Source organism: Engystomops pustulosus, chromosome 11, assembly GCF_040894005.1.
Source record: "Engystomops pustulosus chromosome 11, aEngPut4.maternal, whole genome shotgun sequence".
NCBI classification, from domain to species: domain Eukaryota; kingdom Metazoa; phylum Chordata; class Amphibia; order Anura; family Leptodactylidae; genus Engystomops; species Engystomops pustulosus.
Genome location: NC_092421.1, coordinates 62,119,876 through 62,144,813, shown reverse-complemented (window position 1 = coordinate 62,144,813; position 24,938 = coordinate 62,119,876). Strand labels below are relative to the sequence as shown.

Here is a 24,938-nt window from a genome sequence, read left to right as displayed (position 1 = left end):
AGAAGGGAGTATAAATCACAAATTAAATTTCTGTGTTGGCACTTTGCGATAAATAAGTGGCTCTTTGGTGTAGTTTGGGCACTCGGCCTCTAAAAGGTTCGCCATCACTGGACTATACAAACCGAAAACACACAAGTTGCAATCACATTTCCTAGTTAGTCCCTGTTCACACTACATGCACATACAGTGTGAGCAATACTGGCCAGGTAGACATCGGCGGGAGAGAGCGCCACATACCCAACCCATGCCCATAGGAAACGAGGAGCTGTGCCGCAAATCCTGGCAGGAATAGGACCTGCCCTATTTGTGGTGCGGCTGTCTCCATGCTCTGGCTTCATAGACTGTTACACTGTCTCGCCTCACTCTGCTCCCTCAGCACTTACCTCCTCTCCCTGCCTGCGGGGTGGGGGTGGAGTGTTGCTGCACAATGTAGCAGTCTTTGAAGATACAGCAAAATGGAGCTCTGGTAAGACCCCTCATTACCATAATTATAAAAGCTGATTTTTAGAAGGAAGGAGGCCATAGATAACACATATAAGAGGATTACCACAGTCACGCTGCCTGGAGCTATAAATAAGTGCCCCTGGTTTATCATGATGGATTTTGATGCCAGATTTCGTTTAAAGGGGTCTTTTGGGGATTTCAAGTATTTGTCACCGCATTTATCTTGTGACACCTTGTGGCTGTGTTGTGCATTGCAGTCTGTTGAGGGTTTTCTTAGTATTATTGTATTGAAAAAATTTCAATGGAAACTGGAGTCCTTTAGAGGGTTGTTCCAAGTTTTTGATTAATCCCTTTTCACAGCATAGTTGACCAGTGAGCGTCCGACTAGTGGCAAGTATCCCGTTCTCACTGATGGGTGGAGTAGTAGTCCGAGCATGTGTCCTGCGATTGTATAAGAACGTCAGAAATAGAGAGCACAGCTCTCAGGATATCTTAGACAATAAATGGAGTGACAGGAGACACGCTCGCCCTGATGCTTCACCAATTACGGAGAACGGGACCCCAGTTCTACGAATGGGTACCAGCAGTCAGTCCCTCACCAATCCCCCTCCTGGTGATGGAGGGGGATAACCGAAAACACTTGTGACAATCCCCTTAGCCAAGTGTGAACAATGTTAAGGGACAATGTTGGGTATGCCAACACGTGCAAGCTTTTTTTCTACGAAAAGGAAGTGACCAGCTGCTACACATCTCTGGTGGCAGCTCATCACCCTAGACATCAGGCACATGTATATAATATATACATTATATAAAGCAGATTCCTTATTGCTGTACTTTATTTCTATTCCATTCTGCATATGCCCTTTAAACATGAGCATGTAATCTTAGAAGCAGCCAGAAGGTGTCGCTGTTGCCATACTGTAATAATACAGCGACGCTGACCTCGCTCCTGTACATGACTTGTTCCCGTTCCCTGCATTATAAAGGCCTCATTGATCATTTAACATCCTATTTTGATGTAAAAGAGTGAAATTAGGGAACCCCCGTGCAGGTGAGGATTATGGAATATACTACAGGACAATGTAAATAGCGGACATAAGCCGCGCACAGTATATACATACAGATTTTCTTGCTTTTTCATCTTTTCCTCAAAGGCCAATGCCCTCCGGGTACAGGATAAGGCCAATTCCAGGTCATGGGATTTGTAGGCAAAGTGCGCCAGTCTGGTTAACGCCTGCAGCTCTACCAGAGGATCGGACCACTCACAGTCCAGCGCCATCTTCCATACCTGGTAACAGAGCACATCAGCTTCAGATGTACATTATATATGTGCCTTATAGTACATACAAATGTCCTGAACACAACTATAAGTAACAATACAAAGACTGAAATCAGTGGGTCCTGGTGTCATGGGGGTGGGGTTAGAAGATATCTCTGCATGGTGTAATGTGCTACTATATGTGCAGCTACTGTATGTGCAGCTACTATATGTGCAGCTACTATATGTGCAGCTACTATATGTGCAGCTACTATATGTGCAGCTACTATATGTGCAGCGTTCATACATCCATCACATCTGAAAGATTTCTAGAGATGGATGACATGGGAACGCAGAGAAGGAGATCCAGCGCATGCCGACGTAGCTAAAGGAAATCTACCATCAAAATCCATCAAGATAACCCAAAGACACCAATTCGTAGGCCAAGGCATCGTGACTGTGATAATCTTCTTATATATATTATCCATGGCCTCCTTCCTCTTAAAATGAACTTTTAAAATGATGCTAATGAACCCCGGGGGTGTTACGAGAGCCCATTCCCGCTGAAGCTTCACATGCTGTTACACTGTGCAGGAGCAGACCACTCTCCCACTGTGTTAGATTACATTGCAGAGGGCTGAGGGGAAAGGGGAAACAATGTAACACCCTGTGAAGCTACAGGAGGGGTTCGGGTAACACCCCCAGGAGCCTTTCGGGCTCATTAACATAATTATAAAAGTTGATTTTAGAAGGAAGAAGGGCATGGGTAACAAATATAAGAAGATGACCACAGTCACAGTGCCTGCATCTATGAGTAACTGCCCCTGGTTTATCATGATGGATATTGATGGCAAATTCTCCTTAAAGGGATCCTGACCCCAATATGACTAGGGCTCAATGTTCTCCCAATAACCAAAGTCTTGTCATCTCCATCATCAGTCTCCTGAAGACTTATCAGCATTTTATGAGAGGGATAGAGAGAGATATAACAGCTCATAACAATCTAGTTATAATATTTATCACACGACTAAGCTCTGGGTTAGATGTGTAGTCAATGAGATTTCCCGGTTACGTTGCCCTTATTGTAGTATATGGTGTATTTTATGCTATATTTACCTGTGAGAGGCTGGGAACAGTAAAGTCCATCAGTCCCAGCCCGTTACATGAGTGCATCTCTAGAGCCACAACTACCCTGGTCATAGGGTTCTGGCCTTCATTATCATCCTGAGAACAGAAAAGATGATAAAAGAAATAAAAAAAAAAAAAAAGTACAGTTAACATACTCCATGCATACGTCTATAAGACTGATCCAACATGGTGTGTCCCTTAAAAGTCCAGATATTTACAATTTACCCCCCCCCCCCCCCCCAAGTATAATGTATGTTCTCTCCTTCTTTGCGTGGGTTTCCTCCGGGTCCTGCGGTTTCCTCCCACACTCCAAAACATACTGGTAGGTTGATTAGATTGTGAGCCCCATTGGGGACAAAGACCAATATGGCAAGTTCTGTGCAGAGCTGCGTAAATCCATGTGCGCTATATAAATAAAATAAAGAAGCGCTACAGAATATGTTGGCGCTATAGAAACAAAGTTTTACCATTCTGAAACTCTGCAGGGAGGAGGGATAGACGCAACTAACTGCTGCTATTACCAGATGTGACATTGACTGCCTGTCCTGCCTATACCATAAGCACGGACAGTAAGAGCGTTACCATCTCCCATGTATCAAATGCATCCATGATAATCCAGGGACATTACTCATAGATCCAGGCACCGTGCCTGTGGTAATCTTCTTATATATGTTATCCATGGTCTCCTTCAGAAGAACGTCCCCCTGCCCCTGTGTGCTGAAACTTCAAGTGCTGTAGTGAGATTATATCAGGCAGAGAGGGGAAGTGCTGAGGGTGCAGAGGGGAGGGGGAGACAGTGTAACATTATTTAAACAGTAGGGCTCAGGGTGTAGTAGGGAGAGAGGAGAGTGTAAAAAGTTACTTTTATTAATCAATATTTAAAATGGTTTACCACATTGTATTATGAAATAATGAATTTCTTTATTGCATAATACAATGGGACAAGCAATTTTTAAATAGCTTTTTACACCAACGTCTTTCCTTACTACATCCTGACCCCTAGTGTTTAAATACTGTCATAGCAGGTGGTGCATACCAGTGAGTGGTCATATAGCAGACTCATTTTTTTCTAAAATTTGTGAGAAAGTGCAACACCCTGTGAAGCTGCAGCATAGAGGGACTCTGGTAACACTCCCCAGAGCCCTTCTGGAACATTAGAATAATTTTAAAACTTGATTTTAGAAGAAAATAATAAATATAAAAGAAGATTACACACAGTCACGGTGCCTGGATATACAGTATGATTAAAGGAAACCTACCACCACGGATCTACCTATTAAGGTAGATCTGGTGGTAGGTGCCTCTAATGTATGTAAGGATAGCCCTTTTAAGGGCTAATCCTTTAATCCCCTTTATCTTTTTTAATCTGTAATTGTGGTAATATGCAAATTTACCAAAGAGGCTACTGGGGCGTAGAGTAGCCAGAGCTGAGGCTACACAGAGAGGCTACTCTATGCCCCAGTAGCCTGTGCCCATTACTCATGATCAGTTCTCAGTACTGTGTAAATTGTTAGATTTCCTTTAAATGAATAAATGGGTATGTGTATAAAATTTAAAAAAAAAGAAGAAGAGGACAATGCCTTGTAGATAGCAAGTTAGGAAATGCAGAGCGCAATGTACTGAGGGCAGTATGGCTGTGTTTTGGGGCCACCATCATAAGCACAGTTATAGGTCAGAGTTTTTGTGGTCCCATGACTGTTGTATGGACCCTGCGGCTCAGTAATATTGACCTTCTGACGGTGTTCTGCTGCGTTTTCTTGAAATGTAAAACAAAGCCCCTGGTTCTCTAACTGCCCGTGGCCATTCTTCCTTCCAGGACCTTTTGATAATATCCATGAATACAATCTTATGGTCCTGGAAGGTAGATTGGTCATGGACAGTTACAGATCCCCTCCATCTGCTGCCATTTTATTGGCAGGAATAGAATGGACGTGGAAAGACATTGCTGAACCATCAGATTTTTGAGAATACATCCAGAACTACTCATAGGTGTGTATTAGTAAATTACTCCAAATCCTATCCCTCACACATTACAGGAAATTTTAATCGCACCTCATCGTCTGTTCCCAGCTTCGGTCCAATCTGCTGCTGGAGGAGCTGTTTAGCCTTCACCCATGTAGTAATGAGGTCCTGCCTGACAGAGATGGGCACCACCTCATCCGGTGAGATCCCATTGGTCAACTCAAAAGCGTAGTCACAGACCTAAAAGCGCAACATACACAATGTTATATAATAGACCTGATGTACATGAAGTCTTTTTTTTTTTTACTAGGGAAGACCAATTCCCACAAGGTTTTCATCAATCAGGGTCCCAGCAGTCAGTGATCAGCAACTTTTATAGGATAGCTCATAAAATTATTGGTAGCACAGCCAATTTTTGGGACACCGTCTTTTACCGCACTAAAAAAACCGAAATCTCCAAATGAATAAGCAAATACGTTGTCACTAAATTTCCTGTGAGAAGTCACTTTTAGAGTAGAGTAGCGTCATGTCAGATGCCCCCATCTTCACTTCCATGGTACCTATAACCATACTTCATATTAAAGCTAAATCAGGCTCGAGAGTCAAAAGATACAGGTTGGTAAAGACACAATGAATAGGACTTTGACCTGCAGCATGCATTCTCAGCTACGTTTAACGCCCTCTAGTTCTGTAGCTCAAGTAAGAACAAGCCTTATGTGATCTGAAAGATGAGATTCTTAACTTTAAAATGACACCAGCAGCATTTTTCTAGGTACAATTAAAACCGAAAGGGACTCATCTCAGGAAAATGTGACTCTTCTCTTCTCACATGACTTTGGCAGAGATTTCTATTAAAAGTAAACGGGTGAGATTTCACATAAAAAGAAATAATTTTAGAAAGGACATTTCATACCCAGCCTAAGGGGGCTGGTAGTTTAGTGGGGAAAAATCTGGTGACGGGTTCCCTAGGAGGTTTCTGGATTATGGTCACAATATCTACTGAACTGGATAATCCTTGGATGATCTAGAGATACCAGTCTGGATCAGCACATCCCCTGAGGAGGTCCAAGAAAGTTGTCATCTGACAAAAGACCATAGTCTTCTAACGAGAAGGAGAGAGCAATAAGCAAGAATACGCCTGGGAGAGTGAAGGATCAGACATGCTAAAACTGAACTGCTCAATCCCCTCCCCCCTTCTTTCATTAGGACACCCCCTACACACATACAGGTATAACATGAGATTATGGTGGCTTCAGCCAAAATTCACATAATTCATTCTGCCACCATAAAAATGTATAAAATCCTCTCCGATCCATCTGAAAAGTAGAAGTGTAACCTCAGCCGGAATGACAAATGACACCGCTACAACCCGATTCAGACGATGACAATTGTAACAATTGGACGTCTCGGTTAAATGTCCTCCGGAAATTTTTTTTTGGGAGAAAAGAACTCATTAAATTTCATGAGTCCAAATATCCCCTGATATTGAAACGTACAATATGCTGGTGCGTCTTATGGTAACCTGCAGGCTATAGTGTTATGTCAATGTCACTCCTCTGGGGGTTCGGAGCAGTATAAAGTAAGCATATGTTTAAGGATCTATGGGAAAGCGGAGAGCAAGACAATTATCTATAAAGTAACCTTTACATAGAGGAGCCCTGCCGGCAGCTCTGCCCAATATTCACATCATTTATCCATAGATATCCCAGGAAAACGGATGCCTACCTCCAGGGCCAGCCTCACATCAGGAAGGCCATTTGGATCAATTGATAAAACATGTGCAGCATTAGATTTTTCCGGCCCCTTCCCTGAAGCTTTCTTGCCTTTCTCGGAAAGCAGACGCGAGCCGGATCTTTTATCATTGTCTGACACAGGTATCCAGCGAAGAATTAAGCCTTTGGCTAAAGCACTGGACAGCAAAACCAACAGAGCCGGGTTCCTAAAAAAAGAGAGAATATGGAACATAGTGATGTTTCTTCATTGATCGTTTAAAGGGGTATCACAGGATGTTGTAGTGGATCACAAATAGTGAGGATACGCGATAAAAATCGGATCAGAACAATGCAGTCTCTTCATTCCTTAAAGGAAATCTACCACATAGATGCATAGCTTCTAAGCCAAGCATACTTTCACGCTGTTATGGGCCTTTTTTGCGTCAAATAACTTATTTTTTAAGAAAAACGTTTTCTAAAATTATGCAAATGAGATTCAGGGGCTCCTGTCTACATCACATGAGCCCCTTCTGGCTCCATCATCTAATACTTATTCATGCCTTCATTTGGTGTTTCTGACTGTCTCCTTCCTCCGAATGGAAATGCCAAAAGGAGAAGTGAACAACTAGCAGACAACGGCACCAGAATGGGCTCCTGTGACAGACAGAAGCGCCTGAGGCTCATTTGCATAATTTAGCTTTTTTTTTTTTTCATAAAAAACACGGATGCCGTTTCAGGAGGCTCATATGCTTGGTTTACAAGCTTTGCATCCATGGGGTAGATTTACTTTAAAAGGGTTGACTCAAGATTGATTGTTATCCCCCCATCAACAGGTGTCAGATTCCCACCGACGTCGAGAATGGATCCGCTCTCACCAATGGAATGAAGCAGCAGGTTGAGCATGTGTCCTAACCATTTACTTCAGACTGGTCCACCAAAGAACCACTGGATCCTCTAGGCCCAGAATCCAACGTTATACAACCTTATGAGGAGGTCCTTAAGGTCCATCTATGGTGGGCCCCAGGAATCCCAGTCCGACACGGGTCGGAGATTGTTGAGCACAGCACTCCGGTATCTTATGTCTTGCCCTTTTTAATTAGTGAGGATGGGACTCCCATTCACGTGATTGGTTGGGGATCCCAGCAGACAGACACTCACCAATCAGGATGACGACCAAAGCTGGTACAATCCCTTTTATCTTTGCTCCTATTCTACTAATGATTGGCTGATCTAAGATCCGGCAGCGCCACTGCTACCCATCAGCTGTTGTACACTAGAGATGGAGGTGATAGCAGACGATCCTGCAAAGCGGCTGGACAGTGGTAGGACACGGTTGTATGGCATAGCTACTTACATTACAAAAAAATCAAGCGATAAAGTGTCACCAAGGGGTGGCATCTCATACATAACAATGGAGTGCAATATACAGGGCAAGTAAAAAATCCAAGGACACCCTTTTATTGCAGGGAAAAGGATACAACCGAATATTCCAGCAATTCATGGACAAGGAGGCCTATCATTTAGACGGTCATAATCAAAAGCAGCCATATTGGCTCAAGGGCAAGTTTTTCCAATGGGGAGGTAGTAATGTAGCAGATCGAAGAGCAGAATTGGCTCAGAAATTGATTGTCACACTCAAATTTGTCATCTCTCTGGTGGCTCAAAAGTAAAAAAAAAAAAAAAAACAGATTCTCCATAGCTTCTCAAGTGGAGTTCATTCATGAGTGGATCCAGCACCTTCAGCTCTGTGTTCAGCACCACGGACAACACATCAGATAGCTGTGCATCACCTGTTGCAACGTCAGCTTTGAAAGCTTTTGACGCCCCCCCAAAAAAAAGTAAGAATTGATTGTGGCAATCGATTTCTGAGACAATTCTGGTCTTCTGTGATATGTGACAATTGTGACATCTTCACCAGTGTCTTCCCTCTGACACATGGATCTCTAGAATGGAAGCAATAGCAGCAGTCTATGATGAAACATCCAGCAACCAGAGAAAGTGAGCAGAGCCACCTGAAGAATTCATCTCACGGGTCAAACCCATGTGACCTCAATTATAAAGTGGCATCTTCCCCCTGAGAAGCTCCACACCCCACACCATCTGCTGTTATCTGCACTCAGAGGACCACTGCAAAGAGCCCAGCGACCGTATGGGCCCAAAACAGTTCAGATTTTATAGGTGGACCCACTAAATTAAAAGAAGAACTTACCCACAATGCCCTGTTTTCTTCAGTGCTTCAAGTAGTTTCTTCAGAGTCTCCACAAGTGACGTCAACCTCCCAGATGCAATGAGGTGCTTGTTGTGGTTGAGGACATAGACGGCGGCGTTATGGGCTACCCAGGCCTCCTGCAGCTCCACTGCCAACTCTGCAGTGCGCAAGAAGTTTTCTGTAGCATATGCCGAAAGTTGGAGAATCCAATCGCTAGCCAGAAATAAAAAAAATGGGAACAGGCAATGTCATTAGTATCCACTGGTATTTACTAATGTAATAATCGTGCACCAAAGTTTAACAGTTTCCCTGTACCCACAATATTACAGGCAGTCCCGGGGTTACGTACAGGATAGGATTGTAGATCCAGACAAAATTTTTTTTGTCCCAGTGACAATTGTAGTTTCAAAATGTTTTGTTGTAATGGGACCAAGGATTATGAATAAAGCTTCATTACAGACACCTTACAGCTGATCATTGCAGTCTGGGACTATAGTAATAATAATAATAATAATAATAATAATCTTTATTTATATAGCGCCATCAAATTACGTAGCGCTTTACAAATCATAGGGGACATATACAACTATATTACACTACAAAGAACAAACAGTCATATGGAACAATAGGAGTGAGGGCCCTGCTCACAAGAGCTTACAGACTATGAGGATGAGGGGGTGACACAAGAGCTTACAGTCTATGAGGATGAGGGGGGGACACAAGAGCTTACAGACTATGAGGATGAGGGGGTGACACAAGAGCTTACAGTCTATGAGGATGAGGGGGTGACACAAGAGCTTACAGTCTATGAGGATGAGAGGGTGACACAAGAGCTTACAGACTATGAGGATGAGAGGGTGACACAAGAGCTTACAGACTATGAGGATGAGGGGGTGACACAAGAGCTTACAGTCTATGAGGATGAGGGGGTGACACAAGAGGTTGTATAATGGTCCAGCCATTCTTTATAAGGGAACAATATAAAATAATTTAATAAATAATTTACTAAACAACGATGTTGCGGCTTGAACCAGCCATCAGCCGCCATCTTATTTACAGGGTCCTAGGTGAAAAAGACTGCAGAGAAGCCTGGAGTTTGGTATATATCTGCTGTTTGCCCGATAACAGATAGGATAGTACATAGGATGGATTAGTAAAGGGAGAGGTGACATTTCATGCAGTTAGCGAGTGTGATAGGCTTGCCTAAAGAGATGGGTTTTAAGAGCACGTTTGAAGCTTTGGAGGGTGGGTATTAGTCTCAGAGTCTGGGGAAGGGCATTCCAGAGAATTGGTGCAACTCGGGAGAAGTCCTGGAGACGTGCATGGGAGGTTCGAATTAAGGTAGAGATTAATCTAATGTCACTGGCAGATCGAAGAGCACGGGAAGGGCGATAGACTGAGATGAGAGAAGAGAGATAGGGAGGTGCAGCATTATTCAGAGATTTGTGGATGAGGGTTATTATTTTAAAGTGAATACGCAAGGAGACAGGTAGCCAGTGCAGTGATTGGCACAAACAGGAGGCATCCGTGTAGCGTTTGGCCTGAAAGACGAGCCTGGCTGCTGTATTAAGAATAGATTGAAGAGGAGAGAGTTTAGAGAGTGGAAGACCGATTAGTAGGGAGTTACAGTAGTCTAGTCGAGAGTGAATAAGTGCAACAATTAGCATTTTAGAAGTTTCAAATGTCAGAAACGGCCAGAAACTGGAGATGTTTCTGAGATGCATACGGCAAGAGCGAGCAATAGATTGAATATATGGTGAAAAAGAGAGGTCAGAGTCCAGCACAACCCCAAGACAGCGGGCCTGCTGCCTCGGTGCTATAGTGATCCCACAGACCGAGATGGAGAGATCAGGGGTGGTTAGGTTAGTAGATGGTGGAAAGACAAGAAGTTCAGTCTTAGAAAGATTAAGTTTCAAGAAGAGAGAGGACATGATGTTAGAGACAGCAGAGAGACAGTCACTAGTGTTCTGGATTAAGGCAGGGGTGATGTTACGTGCAGAAGTATACAGCTGGGTGTCATCAGCATAAAGATGATACTGGAAACCAAATCTGCTGATGGTTTGTCCAATGGGGGCAGTATAGAGAGAGAAGAGAAGAGGACCTAGGACTGATCCCTGAGGAACCCCGACACTGAGAGGAAGATGAGAAGAGAAAGATCCAGAAAAGGAGACACTGAAAGTGCGGTCAGAGAGATAGGAAGAAAACCAAGAGAGTGCAGTGTCCTTTAGGCCAATAGAGTGAAGCATCCTAAGGAGGAGCTGGTGGTCCACAGTATCGAACGCTGCCGATAGATCCAGGAGAATGAGGAGAGAATAGTCACCTTTGGATTTTGCAGTGAGGAGATCATTGGAGACTTTAGAAAGAGCAGTTTCAGTGGAATACATAGAGCGGAAACCAGATTGTAGGGGGTCAAGGAGGGAGTTAGCTGAGAGATAGCGGGTTAGTCGAGAATAGACCAGGTGTTCCAGGAGTTTGGAGATGAAAGGGAGGTTAGAAACTGGTCGGTAGTTAGTAGCATTGGATGGGTCCAGTGAAGGTTTCTTTAGTAAAGGGGTAACAATAGCATGCTTGAAAGAAGAGGGGACGACACCAGAAGAGAGAGAGAGATTGAAAATTTTAGTTAGGTGAGAAGTGACTGCTGGGGAGAGAGACTGTACCAGATGTGAGGGGATGGGGTCACTGATGCAGGTAGTAGGGCGAGCAGAGGAAAGGAGCCGGGACACTTCTTCCTCTGTGACTGGCTCAAAGGAAGAGAGTGAACAAGAGAAGATATGGGAGGGAAGGGGATTGGAGGGGTAAGTGGATTGAGCAATTATTTCCTGGCGGATACAATCAATTTTATCCTTAAAATAGGCGGCCAGATCTTCAGCCCCAAGGTCTGTGACAGGTGGCTGCACCTTTGGTGTTAGTAAGGAGTGAAGGGTATCAAAGAGCCTTATGGGGTTGTTAGAGAGAGAAGATATGAGATTAGTAAAATAGACCTGTTTAGCAAGGTGAAGGGCAGAGTTATAAGTTTTTAGCATAAATTTGAAGTGTAGAAAGTCTGCAGATGTGCGCGATTTTCTCCACAGACGTTCAGCAATCCTGGAGCACTGCCGAAGGAAACGAGTTTGTTCAGTGTGCCAAGGTTGCCTGCGTGTGTGTTGAAAATTTCGGATAGTGAGTGGTGCCATCTCATCTAGGGCGCTTCTGACAGTGTGATTATAGTGGTTAGTAGCCAGGTTTGGACAGGTGAAAGAGGAGATGGGGGACAGTGCAGACTGTAAGTTTTCTGTGAGTTTATGAGTATCTATTGCACGTGGGTTCCGGTATGAGTGATGGGTGGAAGGATTCTGAGAATGAGAAGGATTATTGAGAGTAAAAGAAAGGAGATTATGGTCTGAAAGTGGAAAGGAGGAATTGGTAAAATCAGATATTGAAGATGGTCGAGAGAAGACCAAATCGAGGATGTTTCCCTCACTATGAGTGGGGGAATCGCAGAGTTGTGAAAGACCTAGAGAAGTAGTTAGTGCTAAGAGCTGAGAGGCAGGAGGGGAAATGGGAGTGTTAACAGGGATGTTGAAGTCTCCCATGATGATGGTTGGAATGTCACAGGATAAAAAGTGAGAGAGCCAAGAGGCAAAGTGGTCAAGAAACTGATAGGGTGAGCCAGGAGGACGGTATACTACAGCCACACGAAGAGAGCATGGGCGGAAAAGTCTGAGGGTGTGGACCTCAAAAGATGGGAAAGTAAGAGAGGGTACAGGAGGAATGACCTGGAAAGTGCATTGTGGAGAGAGGAGTATGCCTACCCCACCTCCCTGCCTATTCTCTGGTCTGGAACAGTGCGAAAAGTGTAAACCGCCATAAGACAATGCTGCAACGGAGGCGGAGTCATCCTGCTGGATCCATGTTTCCGTAATGGCAAGCATGTCAAAAGACTTAGAAAGAAAGAGGTCATGAACTGATTCTAGTTTATTACACACAGAGCGGGCGTTCCATAGGGCACATTTAAAAGGGGTTACGGGTGGAGGAGGAGAAGAGGGGATACACTGAATCTTTATAAGGTTAGCAGGGTTTCTGTGTGAAGGGTTAAAAAAAGCAGAAGGTGGACCTGGGTTAGGAGAGATGTCCCCTGCAGCAAGCAGAAGGAGAAAGAGAAGAGACAAAAGATGCTGCAGAGATTTATAAGAAGTTATTTCTTGCTTCACGGCAGAAGACTGTGATAAGTTAGTCTGGTTACATAACGTATAGAGTGTGTGAGTGGAAAAGAAAGGTGAGTGAAGAAGGGAGGCATTGATATGGATAGTTGGTACTGGTGGAATAGATGGACGGAAGGCAAGTAAACCAACCATGGCAAACAGGGAGAAAATGGAAAACATTTTGAGACAAACGTAATTGTTCATTTTTCTCTGCCATCTTACCTGTCTCCTGCCCTGTCTAACTGCAATGTCAAACTGCAGTTTCATACTTCTCAGAATATTATTATACTTAGCAGAATATTATGCTAAGCAAACAAAGAATGCAAGCAACCTGGAATGCAAGCATCCTATACTATCACTAAATTTATACCCAGAGAAGACAAGAGACCAGGCCCTCATTTAGCTCGTAAAACAATTAATCTAGGACACTTAACACATGTGGATCAAGTTCTGAACAGAGAAAAACAAATTCATTGAGGGGCATAGATGAACATTAAATCAGGTAGGACAGAAAAGGGTCAAATGTTACAGAAAGAAACAGACACATGCAATACTAGGGCAATCAGAGATATATACCATTGCAGAGAGTGAGACTGGATTTAAAGACACAGTAGATGGGTGAAAAATGATTCAGCAATCAGAGATATATACCATTGCAGAGAGTGAGACTGGATTTAAAGACACAGTAGATGGGTGAAAAATGATTCAGCAATCAGAGATATATACCATTGCAGAGAGTGAGACTGGATTTAAAGACACAGTAGATGGGTGAAAAATGATTCAGCAAAGCATTCAGAGAGGTCACCAGAGGTCACAGTGGGCAGAGGGGTCTGTCTGTAACTAGGGGCTGTCTGTAAATCAGGTGTCCTTAAGTAGGGGACCGCCTGTACTTTTTTTTCATGTTTTGAAGATAAAATAAAATTGGGAGAGGGGGCAGAATCTGAACTCTAGGACCTTCCTGCATCTTAGAGGTCACTGAACTTTTTACCCGTTTCTTTTTTAATTTATTGCAAATTCTTATAAGATGTTCTTGAAATACTCCCGAACGATAAAGTGTAACCATAATGCATCAAGGGGTTTCAAGAGGATTAGGACTAGATTTCACTAAATTGTAGTAAAATATGCTACGGTGATGCATTTTCATTGGGATATATTCACTGTTCAAAAAAGATCTGGATGCCCTCTCGACAGTCATCCTCAACTACCACTCTCATAGATAGGTCATTAGAAGTCCCCAGTCAGGGCAAATCTTCTGGGACACAAATAAGCCCACATTACACCTACAGTATTTTTCGGACTATAAGGCGCACCGGAGTATAAGGCACACCATAAATAAATGCCTGCTAAAATTTCTAGGATCATATATAAGGCGTACCGGAGTATAAGGCGCACCTTATTATAAGGATGAATGACCAGCAGGTGGCAGACCTGTGCACAGTTCAAGGCAGCTGTTGTCTGTAAGTACGGTTCAAAGGCGCACCTTTGATTTCTGAGAAAATCAAAGGATTTTTAGTGCGCCTTATAGTCCGAAAAATATGGGGTAATCTGAAGTGAAGTTGTAAATCATTTTTCAGGTCTATCAGCTACAACCACCGACCTCCACCATTTGATTCTATATAACATATAAAGTAAACTTAAATTCTGAGCTTGTGTCCAATTAATATTGAATTCCCTAACTTTTTTTTTTTAATTTCACTCTTCTTTATTGATCATGACAGCCTCCCTGAAGTACATGTAAGAGCAATGAAGCAAGACCTCCTGGGAAGCGCAGCTCCAGGCAGCGCATACGCAGACAAGGCTCAGCCATGTCATATCACATGCATCAGACCTCTGCCCGCATCACCGCTAACTTGGCTAAGGAAAGAAAAAAGAAAAAAGTTGCAATTTCCAATTACATGAATTATCCCAAATCCAACACAGGAACAATAAAGGGATCATGTTGCTTTTACACCTTAAGATGCCCAAATGTTGCGATTAAAAGCCATGGAATTTTTTATTTTACTGAAGTTGAATTAATAATTACACATTTTTTTTTAGGTTTAATGGTAAAAACACCTTTATTCTATCAATGATTTTTTTCTTACAGGCCATCAATGTGATTCTCTAAAGATTGCATGTCATCCACCGTCCAACAGGGGGCAGATAACCAGCAGTCATGAGAAGAAGGGTTTCCGTTCCCAGTAAGGAATGGATTGGTCGTCTGTGGTCCCCGGTGCTCCATTTCCGGTCTATGGGATAGTTGGAGATTGTCAACACTTGTGCAAGTGGCCTAACTGCCCTCTTAGCAGCTGCAGCAGGTGGTAAGGGGCTCGCCAAATCATAATTTGAGTCCTTGGGGCACAGCCAAGTCATATTTATATATACCATGCCCCACCCTCTATGTCCCTGCTTAGCGCAGGGCTTTGTAGGCTACAATGCTCAGCAGGGACAGAGGGATGTACCTGCGGGCACAGCATGAATTATGACTCAGTTGTGTTACACCCAGCCCGGCCTGCCCATCTCCATTTTGGCCCGCCCTCATTTTTCGGTCCGTTCTCTCTTCTTCCCAGTAAAGGTCATGTGACCAGTGTCCCGACTCCATGCAACAACGTCCTCTGAGTGGAGGTGGAGGACTCAGGAGGGGAGTATAATAGATATATGTAGTACATTTAATATTTACATGAGCGTGTGTAATATATATACATATATATAAAACACACAGACAAGCTTGTATCTTTATATGCTGTGTTTGTTTAAGGTGTGTATGTGGGTTGTATGGTTTGTATATACGGTGTGTTTATGTGGTGTATATGCCATGTATGTTTATATATGTGCGTATTTACTGTATTTTTGTATATGCAGTATACACTGTATGTATATGTGTATATGCTGTATTTGATGTATTTGATGTATGGTGTGTATATGCCATATGTATGCATATGCAGTATGTGTGTATATAGCACGCCAACGGGAGCTCGATAAGGACCTCTAGATGATTTAGGGTTCCAAATTGATCTGACGGGTCCTCTGTAAAGGTTTTACGCTGAGACTTAAAGGAAACCTACCCCCATGGGTGTACCTATTAAGGTAGATCAGGTGGTAGGTGCCTCTATTGTACATGAGGATAGCCCCAGTAACTTTTTACTGCCCTAATATGCTAATTTTCTAAAGAGGCTACTGGGGCGTGGAGTAGCTGGAGCTGAGACTAGACTACTCCATGCGCCCCAGTAGCCTCTTTAGAAAATTAGCATATTAAGGCAATAAAAGCTGTAAAAAGATACAGGGGACGTAACAATAGTCCTTAAAAGGGGTATCCTCACGTAAAATAGAGGCACCTACCACCCGATCTATCTTAATAGGTAGAGTCATGGTGGTAGGTTTCCTGCGGGAAGCCTTGAGTTTTGGGTTATTTGTGCCGCCAAGCACCTGGGACTCTAAGTGCCTCATTGCAGTGATTGCACATATTTTGTTACTGAAGTGGGACTTCGGAAATCTCAGCATTTATTCAACAATGCATTTGGCTCTTCATTGACAAGAACACTTCACTACACCTTTCCCCGAAAAGCTGTTTTCAGCGGTGAGGTTTTATGTGATTGTTATATCTACTTGTGTCAAGTCAGGTTATTGCTTCAATTGCAGAGACACAAAAAGATCTCAGAACTGGAGGAGCGGACGTGAGGTTATCCAGTACATGGAATAATATTTCTATTGGATTTATAAGATATGATGTTCACAGGTTCTTTGCATTGAATAAGGTAATAATTAAAAAAATCTGTGATCCACATGAGTTCCCACTGCACCCCACTTTCTGATGTCTCTCGACACAATGAAAATGCTACAAAATTCTTGCACAGCCAATCACTGGATGCCCCGCCCACGCGGAGCATTTTCTGGAGATACCGAGTCGTGAGGAGCTCAACAATCAATATAACCAATTACCTAAACAAGATCCACTCTGGATCCTCTTCTGGCTTTTTAGGAACATAGGATGAGGGACGCAGACTTGTGTCTTCTGGAGGGATGGGACTTTCATTCAGTTTACATCCTTCACACTTTAGGAAGTGTATTGTTGCCTGGAGACAAAAAGATGGTTTTATCACATTGTATTAAACAGTTACTTACGGTCGATATCCCTTCAACAGATTTAGAGAAAACGCATCATCGATCTTTGTATTAAGCAGTCCGCTTCCCCAAACACGTTTTTACTTTTCTCACAAACTAAGTGTTTGCAGTGGGTGTCAGAGGGACCACAGGGAGATTGTCATGGGCCGGAGACATCACGTAAAATCTTAAAGTTTATTTTTATTACTTTCGTGACAGAGGAGGCAAAGTGTACCTCACGTATGATAAAAAGCTCAGAAAATACAGAATATAGATAGAGGCAGACCCCGGGTTACATACAAGATAGGTCCTGTAGGTTTGTTCTTAAGTTGAATTTCTATGTAAGTCAGAACTGTATATTTTATAATTATAACTCCAGACAAATTTTTTTTGGTCTTGGTGACAATTGGATTTTAAAAATGTTGGGTTGTCATAAGAACCAGGAGTAACAATAAAGCTTCATTGTAGACACCACCGATAACTATTACAGCTGGTTATTGTAGCCTGGGGCTAAAGTACAGAAAATTACTAACATCCAGAGGGCCGTTTGTAACTAGGGGTTGTCTGTAAGTCTGTGTGAAGGGTTGTGTGTGTTTACAGGGAACCTCATTTTCACTAAAAACAGGTTGCAGAAGCCCATTGCACCTGCATTACATATCTGCCTTTCTGCCTTCTCCTCGCATTTTCATTACAATATAATTGTGTGTTTTTGGGCCGTTTTTAAGCAGTCCGTTAAAAAATGCATGCGTTTTTGACCCGTTTTAATAAAGATAATTGGTAAAACCGGTCAAAAGTGAATGTAAATAACACATGCGTTTTTCAAAACTGCTTAAAAACTGCCCAAAATGGGTTTAAATGCCACGTATGCCGCTGGCCTAACATAAAAATCCACCTGTTGTGGATCGGCTACTTACCCCATGTCGCCATCTTCCCTCCCATATATAACATTGTGAGCCCTCACAGCCAGGGTCCACCTTGTACTTGTCCTGATGTAATGTATGTGATTCCCTTAGAGATTGTACAGCACCATGCAATTAATGGTGCTCTATAACTAACACCAACCGATAACAAGCATTTCCCCTCCATTGTGATACGGGGGTCTGTTCCCGTACACAGTACTGACCTCTGCATTGATAAATCGAATTTCTGCAAGCGTCCGTACTAGAACCTTCTCATCACTGAATCCTTCCGTCTTTGGCCTAGAAGATTCCAGTTCTGAACTCCTTCCTTCATCCATTGTACTGGGGACAGGACTCTTATCTTGTACTAAAGCAAAATTACAAAAAAAACAAAAGCATTAAAGAAAAATAGGTCATTTCTCTGGCAAGACTGAGTTTACTTGCAGCACTTCTAAGAAACATATTTTTCGGACTATAAGGCGCACCGGATTATAAGGTGCACCGGATTATAAGGCACACCATCAATAAATGACTGATAAAACGTCTAGGTTCATATATAAGGCACATCGGATTATAAGGATGAATGACCAGCAGGTGGCAGACCTGTGCACAGTCCAAGGCAGCTGTTGTCTGTAAGTACAGTTCATATATAAGGCGCACTGGACTATAAAGGCGCAAAATTAAAGGATTTTTTGTGCGCCTTATAGCATTTCTTTCTAACAAGACAGAATTCAGCAGAGATTTTACATCAAAGTGCATGTTCTTGGGTAAGAAAGGAGCATGATAGGAAGATCAGAGTCACAGGAGATGAAGGAATATTACAAAGTTAGGCCCCTTGTACATAACCGTATAGCTCAGCCATATGCTAGACGCACGGCCGGATCATAGGGGGGGCTCCACTACTTTGCCTTTAAAAGGGCACCCGCCAAATTGGGGCAATTCAATGTATTTGGCGCTGGGCTCCTCGGGCCGAATCCCGGCGATGTGTCTGCCTTTGGTCTATGCCATAGACGATCGAATCCATATTAGGTGTGTGGGGAGCTGTACACAGCGATGGCTGGGGGGGGAGCTGTACACAGCGATGGCTGGGGGGGGAGCTGTACACAGCGATGGCTGGGGGGGAGCTGTACACAGCGATGGCTGGGGGGGAGCTGTACACAGCGATGGCTGGGGGGGAGCTGTACACAGCGATGGCTGGGGGGGAGCTGTACACAGCGATGGCTGGGGGGGAGCTGTACACAGCAATGGCTGGGGGGGGAGCTGTACACAGCGATGGCTGGGGGGGGAGCTGTACACAGCGATGGCTGGGGGGGGAGCTGTACACAGCGATGGCTGGGGGGGGAGCTGTACACAGCGATGGCTGGGGGGGGAGCTGTACACAGCGATGGCTGGGGGGGGAGCTGTACACAGCGATGGCTGGGGGGGGAGCTGTACACAGCGATGGCTGGGGGGGGAGCTGTACACAGCGATGGCTGGGGGGGGAGCTGTACACAGCGATGGCTGGGGGGGGAGCTGTACACAGCGATGGCTGGGGGGGAGCTGTACACAGCGATGGCTGGGGGGGGAGCTGTACACAGCGATGGCTGGGGGGGGAGCTGTACACAGCGATGGCTGGGGGGGGAGCTGTACACAGCGATGGCTGGGGGGGAGCTGTACACAGCGATGGCTGGGGGGGGAGCTGTACACAGCGATGGCTGTGGGGAGCTGTACACAGCGATGGCTGGGGGGAGCTGTACACAGCGATGGCTGGGGGGGGAGCTGTACACAGCGATGGCTGGGGGGAGCTGTACACAGCGATGGCTGGGGGGGGAGCTGTACACAGCGATGGCTGGGGGGGGAGCTGTACACAGCGATGGCTGGGGGGGGAGCTGTACACAGCGATGGCTGGGGGAGCTGTACACAGCGATGGCTGGGGGAGCTGTACACAGCGATGGCTGGGGGAGCTGTACACAGCGATGGCTGGGGGAGCTGTACACAGCGATGGCTGGGGGAGCTGTACACAGCGATGGCTGGGGGGAGCTGTACACAGCTATGGCTGGGGGAGCTGTACACAGCGATGGCTGGGGGAGCTGTACACAGCGATGGCTGGGGGAGCTGTACACAGCGATGGCTGGGGGAGCTGTACACAGCGATGGCTGGGGGAGCTGTACACAGCGATGGCTGGGGGAGCTGTACACAGCGATGGCTGGGGGAGCTGTACACAGCGATGGCTGGGGGAGCTGTACACAGCGATGGCTGGGGGAGCTGTACACAGCGATGGCTGGGGGAGCTGTACACAGCGATGGCTGGGGGAGCTGTACACAGCGATGGCTGGGGGAGCTGTACACAGCGATGGCTGGGGGAGCTGTACACCGCGATGGCTGGGGGAGCTGTACACAGCGATGGCTGGGGGAGCTGTACACAGCGATTGTTGTTCCCTGTCTGTACTACATTCAATGGGGGCCTCCACCATATTTTGCGCCCAGGGGCCCCCACTAAGCTTAATCCGGCCCTGGCTAGACGTATGACTTGGAGGTTGGATACGGCCGCCATATAAGTTCATTGTGCGAGGCACGGTATGGACGGGAAAAAAGAAGGGTACTCTATTTTTTGCTGTACATAGGGCCCGGCAGTACACCGCCTGTAGAGGGGGGAGGGGGGAGGAGCACTCACCCCTCCACCTCTTCAGTCACATGAAAGCGTGACAATGTTTGGGAGCCAACCGATTCACAACTTTCCATCTTATAGTCCAGTCAGTGCTCATTAGTGTCCTGGATCGCTTGCATGTACAGCGTACAAGTCTTCATGTACACAGCCTAGACCTGGGGCTGTAACATAAAACTAATAATACACCAGCCCCAGCACAATATAAACTATAAAGCAATATACTTACAGGCATCAGGCTTTGATATACTCCAGCGGCCATCGTCATAAAGGAGACAGAAACGGCACGCAGCCCGGCACACATCCCAGACCTCTTGCTTCCGCGCTACTTTCGCCAAGTCTGCCCACAACCTGACCCTAAAAATAAAATCATTGGTATTTTACTCTACAATTGGATAACTATTTATTATTGACTATACTGTACTGTATATTATTGACTATACTGTACTGTATATTATCGACTATACTGTACTGTAACATCTGCTGTCACAGCAAAAAATTGTTGCATAAGTGAAACCTATAGAGTTTATAGACAAATATGACAAAGTATCATTAACCTTAGAAGTTTCACAAATATACAGCTCCTCCTGCTCTATAACATGCTGCCTGCAGGTTGGACACTATGTACAATCTGCTCAGTTCCTCCTGCTCTATAACATGCTGCCTCTAGATAGGACACTATGTACATCATGCTCAGCTCCTACTGCTTTTTAACATACTGTTTGCAGATAGGACACTATGTACAATCGGCTCAGTTCCTCCTGCTCTATAACATGCTGCCTGCAGTTACCAGGTACCATGTACAATCTGCTGAGCTTCTTCTGGCATGGTGGAACTCATTTATATAGGATGCTAGTTTTTAATGCTGAAACAGTCTGATCGTCAACTTGAAACAAGTGGGAGGCTTTTTCAGGACTTTTTCTTCTTTTCTCTGCAACCTCTGGGACCTGTGCCCATCTAGAATACCATTTTAGACCACCACCACACAGAGAAGTGTCTGCACACCTGCAGCAGGTCCTAGAGGTGAGACCTACATCTATACAATACTTGTCCTGTGCAGATGCCATACAGGTCTCCGGGGCACAGAACAGCCCTTGAAGCTACAAGCAGCAGTGTAGATCAGAAGATTCTCCATAGATACATCTGTTCTTAGGTTCACCGGATAATTTCTGACATGAATGATGGATAAAATGTGCTTTTCACAATACAGCAGCAGGATCTAGTCCATGGATACAATAAGGGGACACTGCACCGGAAACGCCGAGGTTACTGCACCCCCAATGGGCGACACTTACCTTTCTGCATCATTAGTATTCTCCATACGCTGTAAGTGGCCGTCAGTCTTCTGGACGCACTTTGAATGATGCTGCGCCTTCGTACAGAGATGACTTATACGTCCCTTGCTACTTCCACCTGTGGAGACTGACAGCGGACAAGACCTCAGCGTTAGAAATCTTACATCTGAAGACGTGTAGAAGTCATCGCCGAGATCTGAGAGACTCAGGAAAAAATGCAGACGGGATATCAGATCAATAATTATGCCGGCTTCATTAAACAATGGGAAAAAGACGAAAAGCTATTCATCCACTTATAAAATATAGACTCTTAAAGGGAACCCGTCACCAGGTTTTACTTCATTTAACTAGCAGCCCCCTCAGGTAGGTGATTAAATGTCCTTTCTAGAATTACATCTTTTATGCAAAATAGCATCCATTTACTTCTTAAAAATCTCCATTGAAGTCAGGCAAATATGACTCTTCTCACCTCATTAATTTTATAGGCGATGAGCCAAGTTTCATTTCAAGAAGTTTTATTGAACCGGAGTCATAACAAAGTATGAACAGGCACAAAAATCCTGCACAGGGGACATGTTTGCATAAATACTAGAAGAATCTAAGATGAGTCAAGTTTAGAGGCTGCAGGAGGAGAGTCAGTTCTGAAGTTCTCATCTTCTGCTCTATAGCACCTAGAAACATGCTTTTTGTGTCATATTAAAGATAAGAATCTCATCTTTCTGCAGCTAAACAGATAAGTACAAGCTGCAGATAAAGAACCAGTTCCCTCTTTTTTGTTTACTGCCTGCATGCCAGGGGTTCTCAATGAGTGGGTCGCGACCCCTTTGGGGGTCAAACAGTCCTTTCAGAGTGGTTGCTCAAGATCATCGGAAATAAGTGTTCTCAAAGTGTTCGCAACTCTAGCATTGGAGTGAAGTAGGCGGCAAAAGCAGAAGGAAGGTGTGGAGAGTGACAAAATATATATATATATTTTTCCCCATATACCACAGGGGGCGGCATTCCAGTAACTACATTTAAGATTCATTATGGTAGTTAAGTTACAGTTATGAAGTAGCAGCAAAAAAATATTTCAGGGTTGGGGGGTCACCACAACATGAAGAACTGAATTAAAGGGATGTGGTATTAGTAACCAATGCTGTATGTCCAGTTGTGAAGATCACAGAGCCATAAGCCTAATGGCATCAGAAAGATAAGATTCTTATCTTTAATACAGCACAAAGTTTCTAGGTGCTATAAATGCAACCACCAAAGTTGACTCATCTCATGTGAAAATGGGCTGAGTTTTTTTATGGGTAAATGGCTAAGATTTCAGATAAAAGAGGGAATTCTAGGAAGGACATTTCATACCCTAGTGCAGTGATGGCAAACCTTTTAGACACTGAGTGCCCAAACTACAACCGAAACCCACGTATTTTTCGCAAAGTGCCAATGCGACAATTTAAGCAGTAACTTATTACTCCCTGCTCTTTCACAGGTTCAAATTGTAATAGCACCTGAGGACACCAATACAGTAGAAAGAAGGAGAAGAAGTTTGGATTATCATTGTAGCTTCCTTCTAGGGTCCTGGGCTGCCTGGGACTACAAGAGGCCTTGAGTCCTGTTTGGCAAACTCTACCCTGGGGTGATGGCAAGGGTGCCCATATAGAGGGCTCTGAGAGCTTCCCGTGCCATAGGTTCGCCACCAATGCCCTAGTGTATTGGGGTAAAGTCTGGTGACAGGTTCCCTTTATGATCCATCTTGTGATCAGTTGGGGTCCTAGAAGTTAGACCACCAATGATCAGCAAATTCAAACTCCTTCAAACCCCAAATCTCTTCCTAGCAATATTTATGAAGTTGTCACTAAGCCACCAGCAAGCTTAGGTTTCGGTGGAGTCAAAGGTCCAAAGAATAGCATGCAAATTTAATCCAGGACATCAAGTGCCTTCCAGCAGTCTTGTTTCCTTATGAGGGTATGACAGAAAATCTGCCTGAATTGTTATACCTTTTGCTTCATTCTCACTATCCAGCACCATCTGAAAACCGTCGGGGGCCAGGCAGAGCCCGGCATTGACCAGCAGCGACCTCTTCTTCCTTACAGAGTCCTTTGCGTTGCTTTGTTTCGCCTGGGACCCAAATTAAAAAAAAAAATATGTCTAAAAGTTTTACATCTCATGCAGTAAATACAAACAGAACTACAACTCCCAGGAGGATTCTGGGCTATTGTAAGACATCATCGCCATCTGTAACCTGTCAAAAGAGAAGAGTTCAGGTCAGCGGAGGCAGAATACAGCTGCAGGCTGAAAGGTGTTTGCTGGCAGCGACAACCCCAATCCTCAAAGTCGTGTGGATTCAGTCGAGCTGCAGGGGGTGAAGGGGTTAAGGGCTACCAGGTGGCTGAATGGCCACAGACCTCCGGTGGCTTCCACATATATCAGCTCATCCAGCTGAAAGATACTGGACGTGCCAATGTCCAGAAACATTTACAATATGGAGAGAGTACAGTCTTTTACATCCTTTGAAAATAAATCTGTCCTGGCCATGTGACCAGTTAAGGGCTGACCACAGTTGGGCCATGTTCACACAACGGTAGAAGTTGGGGGTAAAATTGCAAAATTGCTGCCTATGTGAATGTAATTTTACGTGACTAGTGGCATCTGTCATGTATACATGGCATGTCCTCTGTCATATGTCCCAGAAAGGAATACCCTGGGAAAACTCAGAGGTTACCTGGCTCCAAATAGTTCCAGCACCGCTGGAGAGCGCCTTTGACAACAATTCCCACAATATTTAGGTCGTGTTGCAGGCTTCTTCCTGGCCGAGACCCAGCCTGATATATCTATCAGCCCTTCTTGTAAAATCATCTCCAGCTTCTCCTTAAGTGGGTGGGACTTCCTTTTTGTGACATCAGTTAAGGGCGTCGAGTCCAGAGCAGCTTCCCTCACTTCCCATAATGCTGAGGTCTCCTCACATACACTAATATAGCCCAGCCAATAAGGACACAGAATCTTAGCCTCTCCTCAGCATAAGATGTCTAGTGCAGAGCAAGACACAGAGCTAACAGCACAAATCACTGGATCCTTACATCCTGTACTGAACATACAGTAATGTCACCAGCACACGTGACCCTAACCCACAATATAAACTCAA

General features: G+C 44.5%; 1 protein-coding gene across 5 annotated transcripts in view; it reads right to left on the bottom strand.

Annotated features, from left to right (window-relative positions):
• Positions 1-24,938, bottom strand: part of CFAP46 (cilia and flagella associated protein 46) — a 119,165-nt gene that overhangs the window by 67,327 nt on the left and 26,900 nt on the right. For 4 of the 5 annotated variants that reach the window (XM_072131226.1, XM_072131230.1, XM_072131229.1 and 1 more), the window contains 10 exons: positions 23,794-23,914; positions 21,812-21,938; positions 20,746-20,873; positions 18,098-18,240; positions 16,813-16,946; positions 8,714-8,926; positions 6,518-6,731; positions 4,883-5,032; positions 2,819-2,926; positions 1,566-1,732 (listed from right to left, as the gene is read on the bottom strand). In XM_072131226.1, coding sequence (XP_071987327.1) covers positions 1,566-1,732; positions 2,819-2,926; positions 4,883-5,032; positions 6,518-6,731; positions 8,714-8,926; positions 16,813-16,946; positions 18,098-18,240; positions 20,746-20,873; positions 21,812-21,938; positions 23,794-23,914 — 1,505 coding nt within the window. The remainder of the gene's footprint in view (positions 1-1,565; positions 1,733-2,818; positions 2,927-4,882; positions 5,033-6,517; positions 6,732-8,713; positions 8,927-16,812; positions 16,947-18,097; positions 18,241-20,745; positions 20,874-21,811; positions 21,939-23,793; positions 23,915-24,938) is intronic. The other variant, XM_072131228.1, reaches the window with a different exon arrangement.